A 14,587-nucleotide genomic window follows, 5' to 3' on the forward strand; every position below is an offset into this window, starting at 1 on the left:
TAACCTTTGCAAGTGGTTTGTGTAACCAATGTGGTTAAGAGGCTTTCAGGCTTATGTCAGAGTGAAACAGCAAGCACACTTTTTTTTCAACACAGCAGGCAGGGCCTGAGGGTAACATTATGGGATTAGTACTGCATGACTGATCGCTCAACCTATCATCACAGCAGGTTGCCTGTGAGTTCACAGTTTACATGACAGCTCCAGGTATTTGTTTTGAAGTGCGACTCTTATGAAATGTTAAAGGAAGCTAATTGTAGTGAGTGAACTTTTTATCAATTTGAGTTTTTTAAAATAGTGAATTCATTAATAGACATTTAAGAACTTCATTTAATCTCCGCATGGGTCCTGAAGCCTGTCCATGGTAGATACTGGGGAAGGTAGCAGAGAGGGTATAAGGACAAAGGGTGGGGAGATGGCAAGGGTTGGCACTCAATTGGCATAAGGCTATAAAGGATCATGGGAGGGTGGATAGAGGGATATACGATAGAATGGGTGGGTATGAGGATCATGGGTTGGTAGAGGGACATGAGATGGTCTGGACTGGCATTGATGGGGGGTGGGCTGTTTATGGGAGTAGATGGGTGTAAGGGAGGGGTGGTGAATGCTGCAGAGCTGTTTTTTGTTTCACTCTGTTTTTTGCAGCTGGGATAAAGTTCTTGAGCACCAGTGCCTTCTACCCAGCCTGCCTCTGCAGCTGGCTGCCTCTGAACTCTTTCTGGGGATGCGAGGCAGGACTACCATAAAACCTCCCTTATCCACTTCGGGGTGCTAATCCAAATTTTTGGGGTACTCTTTCAGGAGTTGGGTTTGCGAAGTCTTGAATTATCCCAACCCTGTACACTTGACATATGAGCAAAAATTCAGACGCAAATGTTTGTTACATAGACTTTTTAAAAAATAAATACTTCTGGTTATAAAAAGAACTTGGCTCTCGCAAAATTCGAGGTAGGTGCGATTACAAAATTTACTCCGTTTAAGGCCTATACATTTCACTGAACCTAGTTTATTTTTCCATAGATCCGAGTATAAAACTGTTTCAGTTTGTTAACTTTCAACTTTCTTTAAGATGCTTTGACAGTGCATTTGTCAGTTGATAAAGGAATTTAGATTCAGTTAATTGAAGTGTCTAACATCTACTGTGTGGTTCATGCTGAGTGTCATAATGTGATTGATGGGAACTGCCAGTGGCAGAACATCTTCCAATTGTGTAAAGTTGGCGTTCGCAGGAGAGCTTGACAGTGTGAGGATGGATAGTATTGATTTTTAAATATTTTGCTCTGTAAAGAAGGGTGTTTGTAAATGATTTAATTAAGCTGGAGAAAGGTTAATAGTGACAACTTGTCTGGGAGAGTTGAGAGATAAAATGAGTAAAGGTGTTAAATGCATGCAAGAAGTCATGGTGAAGTAAATTAAATAAGTTCGAAATATGTTTGAAAATGGATAGAGACATGGTTTTTCGGCTGTTCAAGGGGAGTAAGGGACTTTTATAATTACAAAGGGGAGGTAATAGGAAAACATGAATAATTTTAATACTTTGGAGAAGTTAAGTTCAAAGAGTCGCTGAGGACAATGGAATTGAAGATGGAAGGAAAAAAGGACATTTAAGGCAATATATTGAGCTGAGTTGTGTTAGGGTTATATACTGGAACTAGCTTTGTGCTGCGAGAAGGGGCGAAATCTGAAGCAGCCACCCAGAAACCAAAAATATTTTCTTTCAGAAAGCAGTCTTGTTTTGGAAGCTTCTTTTTATGCATACTCGAGTGACTGCAGTTTTGCGTTGAGTAATATTACTAGATTTTTTTTGAGTTGGAAGTCTGTAAGGGAGTGTGATCAAGAAGATGATTACTTGTGTGTTCTGATCAAGTGTGTTCTTTTCTGGGGCGGGGAGGTGTTGTAAGACTTTTTAACTCTGTAACTTTAATCTTGTGTGCTTAATTTTTCTTTTCTTCTTGTAAACAAATCGTTTAATTTTCTAAAATCCCAAATGTGTGACTGGAATTCTACGCTTCTGGGATCATTATTTTTCCCTCCTTTTCAGAATACAAAAAAAGGTTATGACCAGCAAGACATGTTTCCCCATGGGATTTGGCTTGCTCAATAAATAATATCTGCTGTGGTCATAATAGGCAGAGAAGAACTTTTGTTGGACTGGTACAGTCCTCCAGTTTTTCTGAACTGATTAAGATGGACGCGAGAGACAGATAAGTTAATCTTATTAACACTGATCCACGTTGGTAATATTGGAGAGTTAGCAAACTGCTGGATTTTTTATTTTGTACCCAATAACTTTCTACTGTTCTTTACTTTTAAGAAACCTGATTTATAGCCTATTATCAATCTCAAAACCTGGTAATGTTTATTCTTCTACAATCCATACACTTTGACAACACGAGGGCTTGTGTCAATTTCATGAGCTAATATAACAAAGGTTTGTGTTCAAACTCTTATTCCAAGGCAATTGCATGGATCAAGTCACACTTGAGTTAATAAGAAGCAAGAGCACACTGACTAGAGTGGCCCCTGTTGCTGACCATATGAAATGTCTGGTGAAGCTCTGAAAACCTAACAGTAGATCCTTCTTGTAAAATGCCGTGGTATTTGATACCTAATTATTTTTTCCCAAAATGCCTCATACCTGTCTATGATGTATATTTGACAAGTAATATTAATCGGAAGATTCCTTTGTTTAGGTAGCCATGGGGCATATGGCTGATGTTGAAGAGTTCTTTGTTAAATACAAAAACTAGTAAGTAAATGTACTTTTTTCAAAGCTATTACGACATTTAATATTCTACTTTGATTTAATCTGAAAACTCCCATCTCAAAATGTAATACTGTGTCACCTAATTAAAAATCCAAGTAGAAAATTACGTGCATTTCCACCTGGCAGTTACATAGAATTTTGTTGCAAAATGTGTTTGACAAACAAAAATGGTGAGGGCCACATGGTGTATAACTTTGTTGCAGAATGTTAAATGGAGATTATTGGTTACCACTGGGAGGGGAATTTGGATTCACAGGCATCCTGGGATCTCCTTGGGTTCCTTCCAGCCACTGGCTGTTGGAATGGCATTGGTGGAGACGTATTAGCAAGCTTCCCAACTGTTCTTTCAATTAGGTGTGAAAAGACTTGAAGAAGGGGAAAACAAATACGTGCAACAGACAAAATAACAGTCTGGCACTTATTTAATAAAGTTGTTAAGTTTCATTTTGACTACTTCCAAACCATGAATTCTCTGGAATTTGTTCCTTTTCTTTAAAACCTCTGGAATTTGAGCTTTTTGTTTAAGAAAACTAATTGCCAAGTTTCAACCTTGTAGATATTTCAGCTAATGCTGATTTTCACTCTCTTAAACATGCCAAGTGCCATTCTCCTATAAATATGAAAGGAGAAAGGAAGGATGCCTGGGAATTATTTTTAACAAACAAGTTGTTATTATCTGGGATGCACTGCCCGCAAGGATATTAAAAGTGGGTTTGAGAGTGGCACGATGGCGCAGTGGTTATCACTGCTGCCACACGGTGGTGAGGACCCTGGTTTGATCCCGCCACCCCCCACAGCACAAAGATTTGCAGGGTAGATGCATTGGCCACGCTAAATTGCCCTTTAATTGGAATTTTCTTTTAAAAACGAAAGTGAATTTGATGATTTATAACAGGCAGTTTGAATAAATAAATGAAAGCGGGAAAAAAATGCAGGTCTATGGGGAAGAAGCCTAATTGAATATGTCTTTCAAATTGTCAGTACTGTCTTGATGGGCAAAATGTGCTGCAGTGTTGTATCATTCTACGATTAACAACTGCGCGCCTATAAATGCCACGGCTTTTATCCACCAATAATGAATGATGGGGCAGATCAGAATTCATTGTTTTTATGTTTGATCTTGTACGCATTTTCACTTTGGTAAAAATAGTGCAGTTTGATATAATACATTGTGCCACTGAAAAAGGTGTGTGTCTACACGTATATGTGAGGGCCGGTTTAGCTCTGTTGGCTGGACAGCCGGCTTATGATGCAGAACAAGGCCACAAGCGCGGGGTTCAATTCCCGTACCTGCTGAGGTTATTCATGAAGGCCCCACCTTCTCAACCTTGCCCCTCGCCTGAGGTGTGGTGATCCTCTGGTTAAATCACCACCAGTTAGCTCTCCCCCCTCAAAGGGGAAAGCCACCTTGGTAATCTGGGACTATGGGCGACTTTACTGTGCGTATGCGTGTCGCGCGAATGTATGTAATACACATCCTTAAGCAATTTGCACAAGAACTCCCTACCACACCTATTAAGCAAATTTCAGTGTGTCACATGCACCACCTCCAGTACTGCTACGCATGTAGAGAATGAAAATTTTAAATCTATTTGTTTGTTCTATATCTATCTATTTGTTGTATAATAGATAGCACTAAGAATTAGTAAAGTATATATTACATTTTATGGATTATTACTTTGACTTTAATGCTCCGTTTAACACATCAGTGAAGCTAAACTGACACCAATGACTGAACCTATAATAATCTGAGTTAATTAAAAATTTATGGTATTGACTTTTAATGTCTCATTTTCAGCTCATATCTGCATTGCGAATGGGCCACAGAAGCGCAGTTGATGAAAGACAAAAGGATACATCAGAAAGTGAACCGCTTCAAGATTAAACAGGCGCAGAGAGGCAATTTCTTTGCAGCTGTAAGTTTTAGAGTGTTTGTGGACTTAAGTTTGCCATGGGTATCATTGTCTAGAACAAGAGCTCTCTCTTTTAGCTGCCATCGCCCCACTTCAGGTCCCAAATCTCCAGCTTAGTATGAGAACAGATAACATACTTGAAGTTCCAATACATATTTTTCCACCACAAATCTCATTAACAGGTGAGTCTACAGAAATACTAATGCCACTTGCATGCACCCACGGTGCCAATGAGCTTCCAGTGTCCCATAATATGGACCTTCTGTAGGATCTCTGTGCCAGCGATAAGTGATTTGAACAGGCATCTCTGAGTTTGACAGATTGCTCCAAAAGGGTTAGTCCATGTTCGTTTGGTAGCTGGCTGGCAAATTTCCCAATAATTACTACTGTACTTCCAGATCTGCTGACGGGACTCTGTAGTGCTCTGGGAAATCTACTGAAAATCAGTCCTTTTGGGACTGACAATCCTCAAAATAGGACTGCTTTTTAAACACAAGGTGAGGGTGACTGCATTTGATAGCAATGTAGCATTTAACCAAGTGTGGCATCAAGGTGCCCAAGCAGAATTTTAAGTTGATGGAAATCAGGGGAAACTCTCCACTGGAGGTCATGCCCAACACACAGGATGATTGTTGTGGTTGTTGGAGACCAATCATCTCAGCTGCAGGACATTTGCTGCAGGAGTTCCCAGAGGTTAGTGTCCTAAAATCTTCACTTCTGCACCATTAACAACAAAACCGTATCTGTGTATAGTGCTGTTAACATAATGAAACATCTCTGGGTACATAATAGGAGCACTACAAAATAAAGTATAACACCGAGTCACATAGGTGATATTAGGTCAGAAAGCAAGACACTTGGTCAAAGAGCAAGGTTTCGAGAAGTGTCTTAAAGGAGACAAGTGGGTTGGAGAGGTGCAGAGCGGGATTTCCAGAGCTTGGGGGTCTCAGCAACTGAAAGGCACGACCACCAATGGTTGTACATTTATACACAAGAAGCCAGAAATAAATAAGTGTAAATATTTGTGTTGTGGGATTGAAGGCGATTACAGAGATAGGGAGGGCAAGGTCATGGAGGAACAAGAAAACCAGAATGAGAATTTTAAAATCAAGGCATTGCTTGAGTGGGAACCTGTGTAGGTCAGCAAGCACACGGGTGATACACCTTTCCTTCATCGTAAGTTCAGAAATGGGATGTTGCACAGTGTTTAGCACCAGTCGCAACTCCTTGGATGTTAAAGCAGACCCTGTCTGATTGCAGGAAAAACTGAACAACATTCCGACTTGGGCTGTTCAATGTCAAGCTATATCTGCACCTCAAAACTGCCAGGCAATAACCACGAGTGAGAATCTAACTATCTCCTTATAGCATTCAATGGTATTACTATTGAGAAAACCTCCATTGTCAATATCTTGGGGCTTACTGTTGACCAGAAACTGAACTTGACTAGCCACATAAATACTGTGGCTACAAGAGCAGGTCAGAGGCGGAGGATTTTGTGGAGAGTAACTTGAGTAACGGATCCCCTGAGTCTCCCAAATCTGTCCACCATTTACAAGGTACGGTCAGGAGTGTGATGGAATACTCTCCATTTATCTGGATGACTTCAGCTCCCACAACACTCAAGAACTTGTGCCATCCAGGACAAAGCAGTCCGCTTGACTGGCACCTCATCCAGCATCTTAAACAATAATTCCTTAGACCCATTAGTCATTATGGTACAGAATGAGGCCATTCGGCCTGTTGAGTCCATGTCGATATGCTGCAGGGCAACCCACTCAGTCCCATTCCTCCACTCTATCTCTATAGCCCTGCAAGCCTATTTCTCTCAAATGCCAGGTCCAATTTTCTTTTGAAAGCATTAATCATCTCAACTTCCACCACTCCTTCCACCATCTAACTACAAGATGCACTGGAGAAACTCACCGAGCCTCCGCCATTTTTGTCAATTCCCCAACCTATACTGTCAGAAGGGTAAGGGCAGCAGGAGCACCACCACCTGCAGGTTCCCCTCCAAGCCACCATCCTGACTCGGAGCTGCATCGCTTGGACTTATGGAACTTCCAAACAGAATCATGGGTGTACCTACCCGGATGGACTTTTAGCAGTTCAAGAATTCAGCTCGCTGCCAGCTTCTCCGGGGCAATCAGGGATGGGTAGCAAATGCTGGGAATGATGGCCTTATCGGTGACATTCATAACCCATGCTCAAATAACAAAAATAAATAAATACCAGCACCCCACTCTACCTGTGCATCCCAAGCCCAGAATATCTGTATGGCTCCTGAGAGTGATTTGCAGCTTGCCAATTTTTCACGAAAACTGAAAGAAGGCATTGAAACCAGCTTTTGCTACTGCCATCTGCAGAAAAAGGATCACCTCAGAATCCCTTGATGTTTATTCAAGCAGTCGAAGAATTTAATCTGGTCTGGCAAGTGAGTACTGGTGCAGCTATGACTGGAAAGATACGTTCTTGCACAACCCCTGATGCTTCTTAGCAATAGACTGGATGCCACTGAAGAGAAGATAGCTAGAGAACTGCTCTGGATCCAAGCCAATGAATACCTGACTTACTTCCAGCAGAGCAAGGACTCCTGCTCATCCCAACAGATCTGGCTGCTGTGAGCAAGAAAAGACGTCTTCTTCATCAAGTATGCTCTAACGACTTATGGGACGTAAAAGCAAGTAATATACAGGCTGTATGTGGAACTGGAGAAACATCAGAGAATGTATGCTTCTTTTTGAAGGACAGCTGGCCATTACACCGAGCTTTGACAAAGAGTCATCGAGACTCGAAACGTTAGCTCCCTTCTCTCTCCACAGCTGCTGTCAGACCTGCTGAGGTTGTCCAGTATTTCTTGTTTTATATCAGATTCTAGCATCTGCAGTAATTTGCTTGTAAATTAAATATTTACGATAATGCTGGTAAGGATCTCCAAAAATTCTCCATTAAATTAAAAACTCCGGCATCCCTTGACCAGGGATGGCCTTGTCACTGAAAACGTCACCTTAAGTATAGATTACCAGCTTTGACTCTTTAATTTAATCACCGGTAGTTAACAATCATATAAGACATGTTCTGCATGCAATCATGCCTCCAGAGCATGAAAATCTCTGGGATCAAATTGAATTGGAAAAAAATTGCACTTTAGAAATAAAATCACTTTGCATTTACAAAATATCTGAAGTCAAATGTGCAAGATTTCCAAACTACTGACTATGTTTTACTATGAAACTATTTTCAGATGGATGACGAACCATTTAATCCTGACTATGTTGAAGTGGACAGAATATTGGAATGCTCCTGCTGTGAGGACACAGATACTGGCGAGGTACCGGTGTATTATTTTCCTTGCTTAACGTTTGATTGAGGGCCATAATTGTGAAGTGTGCAAAATCATGGCTAAGTGCCTGTTTCTCATTTTTTTTTTTTTAAAGTATTTTTATTAAGGTTTTGCAGAATTTTTCAAAATAAAACAGTAGTAACCATAATAACAAAACAAACTAGAGTGAACATTAACATAGTGCAAAAAGAGAATATGCAATAACAATTAAATAGACATTACTCCACGCGACCCAGTCTTCCCACACCATCCCAATGAAGCACTCCCCCCCCCCCCCCCCAACGGATTGCTGCTGCTGCTGACATTTTAATTTTCCCCGAGAAAGTCGACGAATGGCTGCCACCTCCGAGAGAACCCCAGCGTAGACCCTCTTAAGGCAAACATTATTTTCTCGAGGCCGAGAAACCCAGCCATGTCGGTAACCCAAGTCTCTACACTCGGGGGCTTCGAGTCCCTCCACATTAATAAATCAGTCTCCGGGCTACTATGGAGGCAAAGGCCAAGACGTCGGCCACTTTCGCCCCCTGAACCCCCGGGTCATCTGACACTCCAAAGATCGCTATCTCTGGATTCGGCACCACCCGTGTGTTAAGCAGCTTGGACATTGCCCTCGCGAACCCTTGCCAGAACATTCGAAGCTCCGGGCATTCCCAAAACACATGGACATGGTTTGCAGGGCTGCCCTTGCACCTCATACAACTGTCTTCTACCCCAAAAAACTTGCTCATTCTCGCTGCCGTCATGTGTGCCTGGTGGACCACCTTAAATTGAATTAGACTGAGCCTGGCACATGATGAGGAGGAATTAACCCTGCCCAGGACCTCTGCCCACTGACCCGCTTCCAACTCCTCACCTAGCTCCTCCTTCCCCTTGCCCTTGAGCTCCTCCACCGGGGTTTCCTCCACCTCCTGTAGTTCCTGGTAGATATCTGACACCCTCCCCTCCCCCACCCAGGTGCCGGAGACTACCCTATTCTGTATCCTCAGTGGCGGCAGCGTCGGAAAGGCCATTACCTGTTTTTTCAGGAAGGCTCGTACTTGCAGATATTTAAAGGCGTTTCCTGGCGGCAGATTAAATTCCTGTTTCTCATTTTTCACCGGATAATTAACTTTCCAAAAAAGAGATGAGGAGAAAATGTCCTTCCAGTTTTTATTACGTATTTTAAAATGTTGAATGTATAATAAACACGAGTATTCGTTGCTGACCACAAATTCATATTTTGGACTGAGTTCAAATTCTCCCTTGTTAAAATTGTACATAGGAACTTGGGAAGCTCATCTATAAATATCCACTGTACAGCAGTGGCGCATAATTATCAATTGTTGCATATTATGTGTGCCATTTTACATTTGTAAATAGTTCATATAAGGCGCACTAATTTTATTTAAGGAGTTTAGTCTTAACGGTGCTCGGAAGCCAAGTGTAAGTTTGGATTTTATCTGCAGCGGCTGTATCTTGGATATTGTAGTTACAAATCTATTCATTATAATCAAAAATGGAATGACACTGTTCAGAATGTGATCACTGTTTGTAGTTAAAAGAACTTCCCTGAGAAGCTTCCTTCAGCCATGTAAAACTATTTTTATGAAAAGCAGATATACTTTATTTTTCAGTAAGCACATACATTTTTTGATACAGGCTGTGGTTTACTATCTGGTTAAATGGTGTTCATTGCCATATGAGGATAGTACCTGGGAGCTTAGAGAAGATGTAGATCAAGGAAAGATTGAGGAGTTTGAACGACTGCAGCAAGCAAAGCCTTCCCTGAAGCGTGTGGTAAGTGGGCAATCTGTATCTATAATGCAAATTATTTGGTACTAAAAACATTCCAAGTGGAAATCTCTGCACAGGCTTTACATTACTCAAATATTTTTGCTATTTAAAAGGTTGGAAGTAAGTGTCAACTTCGGCTTTGTGGTAACGTTCTGGCCTCTGATTGAGAAGGTTGTTCAGTTTAGGGACGGAGGAGTGTGGTTGTTTTGTTGTTTTATGCAGTTACAAGAAGCACTAAAACAGTCCAGAATTGCTGATTTTGTTCATTAACATCTGATGACCCAAATAAACCAGCTCTTGATTTGTCATAGTCATCCCAGAGTGTTCCTCAGTTCTGCCTATGAAAAGGTCAAGAGGATTGCATGCTGTGGACGTGTAAGCTAATGAAACCAGTTTGTATGTCAAGATAGAATTGATTCTTAACAGCCGTTGAGTCACCGTATTGTGCATGTGGGATCATCTTACATAAGCAATTGATAGCATTGAAATTGAGAAGGTATCTAGAGACCTTAAAACTATTAAACTGCTTAATAACCTAAGAGTGCTGCATTTTTTTTGTTGCACTGTTCTTTGTTGGTGGCTTTGATTGGCCATTAGAGATGACCTAACTAGCATTCTTGTAAAGAAGTTAAAAGTGTAGGGTAAGCTATTTAATGCCAAGGAACATGAGAGTCCTAAGCAGACAAGGCAATACTTTAAAGACCTTGTAAGAATATATTTCTTTTGTTACTTGGTTGTTTCTAACTTCCGCTTTATTTCACCTCTCTTTTATTAAAGGAGCGACCTCCTGCCCATGCTTGGAAGAAGCTTGGACGATCCAGGGAGTACAAGATTGGTAACAAGCTCAGGGAGTACCAATTGGAAGGTGTCAATTGGCTCCTTTTCAACTGGTATAACAGGTACAATTGAAGTCCAAAGAACGTGCAGTTTTTATTGTCAGAAGCTCTTTAACCAGAAAAACAAAAAAATTTCTTCTGCATGGAAGTCCTGAATTTCTAATCCTACCCCAATGGAAACGCTTGCCTGGCCATTATGTTTGAGATGATCCAATACAATTTAGCAATACTTAATCGTAAGTTGCTAAAATTCTCTCTCTGGAGTACTGTACAAATGTAAGAGCTTAATTGGAGAAATTCAAATTGTGGGTTATGTTTTGCCACTTGTAATCATGGGCAAAATTGAATATGTTTGATATTGAAGTGAGTGCTTGTGCAATGATTGTTATAATGTTTTTATTTCTATTGGAGACTTTACACAGCTGCAGTTTCTCAAAGGAATTCACATTGCTTTTGTCTTGTGTTGACTGCTGTTTACCTCATTGATTCTCTACAGTGTTGTGTTGGTTTGCTCTCATCTTCCAGCTCCATGCAGTGATTTGCCATGTTCAGATGTATCACAGGGTTTGTTTATTATTCACAGGACTGGAGGGCGTGAGCACAAAATTAATAAATTGCGGAGTCCGGAGAAAACATCCATTCAATTGAATAACAGATGTACATTAGAACCCTTTTACTGTATTTGCACATATAACATTTGCATATAATTTAAATGATCACATTCACTGCAAATGTCAATCAGAATGTGTTTTGCTTGAAAGTGTTGGCAGCCTCAGACTAAATGAAATAAACTTGGTCCTAATATTTTCCAATTCTAGGCATTGAAATAGGTTGCAATGAAGGAGATGCATGATTATTTGATAAAACAAATCAAAGATTGGAAAGCAGTGCAGGCATTGACAAATTTGAACGGTATGGTTTTGGTCTTGTGGGAAAATTTTATCTGTGGAATATAACAAATCAGATTAATGGATAGTCTTCAGTTTTACATTGACAACTTTCAGGGTTCAGGGAGGAATGCTACCTATTTTGCTCCTTTAATGAGAACTTTTAATTCTTTAAAGTTGGTTTAAGTAAGTGTAGGTAGGTTCATGAATGTGAAGCGCTGGCCTTAATAGTTCGAACTATTCTCGCCCGATTCGTAACGTCTCACGTCATCATCTCAGAAATTTGTAAATGATTTTACTTAATTTGGGAATTTCTTTTTGAAAAAGCTTTTCAGTTAATTTTGTAACTTTCAAAATTTGAAAATGGTCCAACATTCTCTATTTCCCAAGTAAGATCTGCTCAGTGGAGTTTTGTGGCAGACCCCAGATTTAACTTTAATAGACTTTGTACAAGTTCCACTGCCACCATAATCATTTTTGGCAAGCCAGGTGTGAGTTTACCAAGCTGGGAAGAGAGGCTGGTTAGGGTGGGGTTGTCCTCCTTGGAGCAGAGAAGGCTGAGGTTGGTGTACAAAATGGAGGGACATAGATAAGGGACGGGATTCGCCTCTACCCGATGGGGCGGGCCGTACCGGCACCGAGGAGTGGCGTGAACCACTCGGCGTCGGGCTGTCCGGAAGGTGCAGAATCCTCCGCACCTTCAGGGGCTAGGTCGGCGCCGGCAGGGTTGGCGCATGCGTGGGAGCGCCAGCGTGTGCTAGCGTCATCCCAGCGCATGCGCAGGGGGGTTCTTCTCCACGCCGGCCATGGCGGAGGTTGACAGCAGCCGGCGCGGAGAGAAAGAGTGTCCCCACAGCAGAGGCCCACCCACGGATCGGTGGGCCCCGATTGTGGGCCAGGCCACCGTGGGGGTACCCCCTGGGGCCAGATCCCCCCCCCCCGTGCGCCGCCGCCCCGCCCCCCCCAGGACTCGGCAGACCGCCTGCAGAGCCAGGTCTCGCCGGTACGCACCTGGCTTGATTTACGCCGGCGGGACCAGCCAAAAACAGGCAGCTACTCGGCCCATCGAGGGCGGAGCATCGCCGAAGAGGCGACTGCCAACGGCCCCCGACTGGTGCAACGCAATCCCCCCCCCCTCCGAGAAACCGGCACCAGAGAATTCGGCAGTCGGCGGGGGCGGGATTCACGCCACTCGCCCCGGCGATTCTCCGACCCGGCGGGGGGTCGGAGAATCCTGCCCAAGGTAGATAGGAAGAAACGTATCCCCTTAGTAGAGGGTCTATACCAGGGGGCATAGCTTTAAGGTAAGGAGCAGGAGGATTAGAGGGGATTTGAGGGGGGAAACATTTCATTCAGAAGGTGGTGGGGATCTGGAACTCATTGCCTGAAAGGGTGGTAGAGGCAGGAACCCTCACAACATTTGAGAAGCATTTCGATGAGCACTTAAGCACCATAGCGTACAAGGCTATGGACCAAGTGCTAGAAAATGAGATGAGAATAGATAGGTGCTTGATGGCTGGCGTAGACACGATGGGTCAAAGGGTCTCTTTCTGTGCTGTAAAACTCTATGACCTGTGCTCTGTTCAAGTGTATATCTGATCATGGAATATTCTGCATTATACCACAGTTGCTAATGTAAATAACGTTCCTAATGTTTTTGTAGTTTAAGTACACAGAATGCTCTTTGATATTCAAGAACAAAGCATTAAGGTAATCATTTCTCAATTCTAGGCAAAACTGCATTCTTGCTGATGAAATGGGTTTAGGCAAGACCATCCAGTCTATTACATACCTTGACGAAGTTTGTCTGACTGGCATCCCTGGTCCTTTTCTTATCATTGCACCTCTGTCTACAATTGCAAACTGGGAGAGAGAATTTCGCACATGGATAGACCTGAACGTCATTGTTTATCACGGCAGTATGATCAGCAGACAGATGATTCAACAGTATGAAATGTACTTCCGGGATTCAGAGGTATGATCCTTTCTTCAGCTAGAATCAGCAGCCTTTTCTATCTCGACAGTCAAGTATTCCATTAGACTTTGCTGTTTTTACTTAATTTATTACCTTTGGAATATGTTCAATGCATTTGTAAAGGAATAGATTTTTACACTAACATGTACTGATCTGAGAACTTCAAAATAACTACTAATACTTTGGTGTCAAAATGAAGACACTGCCATAAGTTTACATTCTGCAGTTCAAGCTTTGATTTTGAGTTTAGTGACTTTGGATTGTGGCTCCATGCTACCAACAATTCCAATTTCTGAGCAATCCAGACAGGTGCTGTTTCTGTATTTCTCCTCTCACCATTTTAATTTAAATTCAATTCGTCAACGGCATTAAGATATTATTTTTAACCAAGAAAGTTGGTTCTGTGCTTTTCCTCAAATAATACAGCCTACAACACATTTCAAAATTTGTTTTTATTTTCCTGTTAAATATCTGGGGGAAATTCTGATGCTGAACAATCTAATCTGGCTCCTTTTGTACAGAATGGGATTTTGACGACCCATGTTTTCTGAACTTTAGGGCAGACCCGCTGCTGGCTTCCTCTGGACTTTCTACAGCCTGTGCCTGTGGATGGTAACCACGACAAAATGGTCACTGTACATCAGCAAAGTAAAACCTATCAAGGCACCCTAAACAGATGATGCATACAGAGTTTAGATGTCATGCTTCGTCATGATGAAATCACCCAAGGTGCCCTGACAGCCATAGAACATACGGCTGGCAGCGCACAGCTGGCCGGCATTAGAATGATGGCTAGTGCTAAATCCAAGTGGGAAGAAATTCCTTTTAATCACTGGTCTTAGAAAATTTCCAGGTTTCACATTGATCTGGCTGCAAGAAATCCAGGCTATTGGAGCCAACAGCCACTGATCAGTCTGAACACTGGCATTGTATTTATGAAAGTTAAACAGAGCATGTACATAATTATTAGTTACAGTTGCTACTGTTGCTCCTTTATAACTGATTGAAGCAGTGAAATGTTGTCAGTTTTGAGCATCCTAATTAGCAAATGTCTCTAATAATCATATATTGTTACGAAGCTCATTCCAGCTTTGTA

The 14,587-nt window shown here is 41.9% G+C and overlaps 1 protein-coding gene across 12 annotated transcripts in view; it reads left to right on the top strand.

Moving 5' to 3' along the window:
* chd9 (chromodomain helicase DNA binding protein 9) overlaps window positions 1-14,587 on the top strand; it is a 268,042-nt gene that overhangs the window by 153,705 nt on the left and 99,750 nt on the right. For all 12 annotated transcript variants that reach the window (XM_038806710.1, XM_038806712.1, XM_038806713.1 and 9 more), the window contains 6 exons: window positions 2,691-2,746; window positions 4,563-4,680; window positions 7,922-8,008; window positions 9,659-9,796; window positions 10,571-10,692; window positions 13,248-13,491. In XM_038806710.1, the coding sequence (XP_038662638.1) occupies window positions 2,691-2,746; window positions 4,563-4,680; window positions 7,922-8,008; window positions 9,659-9,796; window positions 10,571-10,692; window positions 13,248-13,491 (765 nt within the window). The remainder of the gene's footprint in view (window positions 1-2,690; window positions 2,747-4,562; window positions 4,681-7,921; window positions 8,009-9,658; window positions 9,797-10,570; window positions 10,693-13,247; window positions 13,492-14,587) is intronic.

This window comes from Scyliorhinus canicula, chromosome 9 (genome assembly GCF_902713615.1).
Source record: "Scyliorhinus canicula chromosome 9, sScyCan1.1, whole genome shotgun sequence".
In the NCBI taxonomy this organism is placed as follows: Eukaryota; Metazoa; Chordata; class Chondrichthyes; order Carcharhiniformes; family Scyliorhinidae; genus Scyliorhinus; species Scyliorhinus canicula.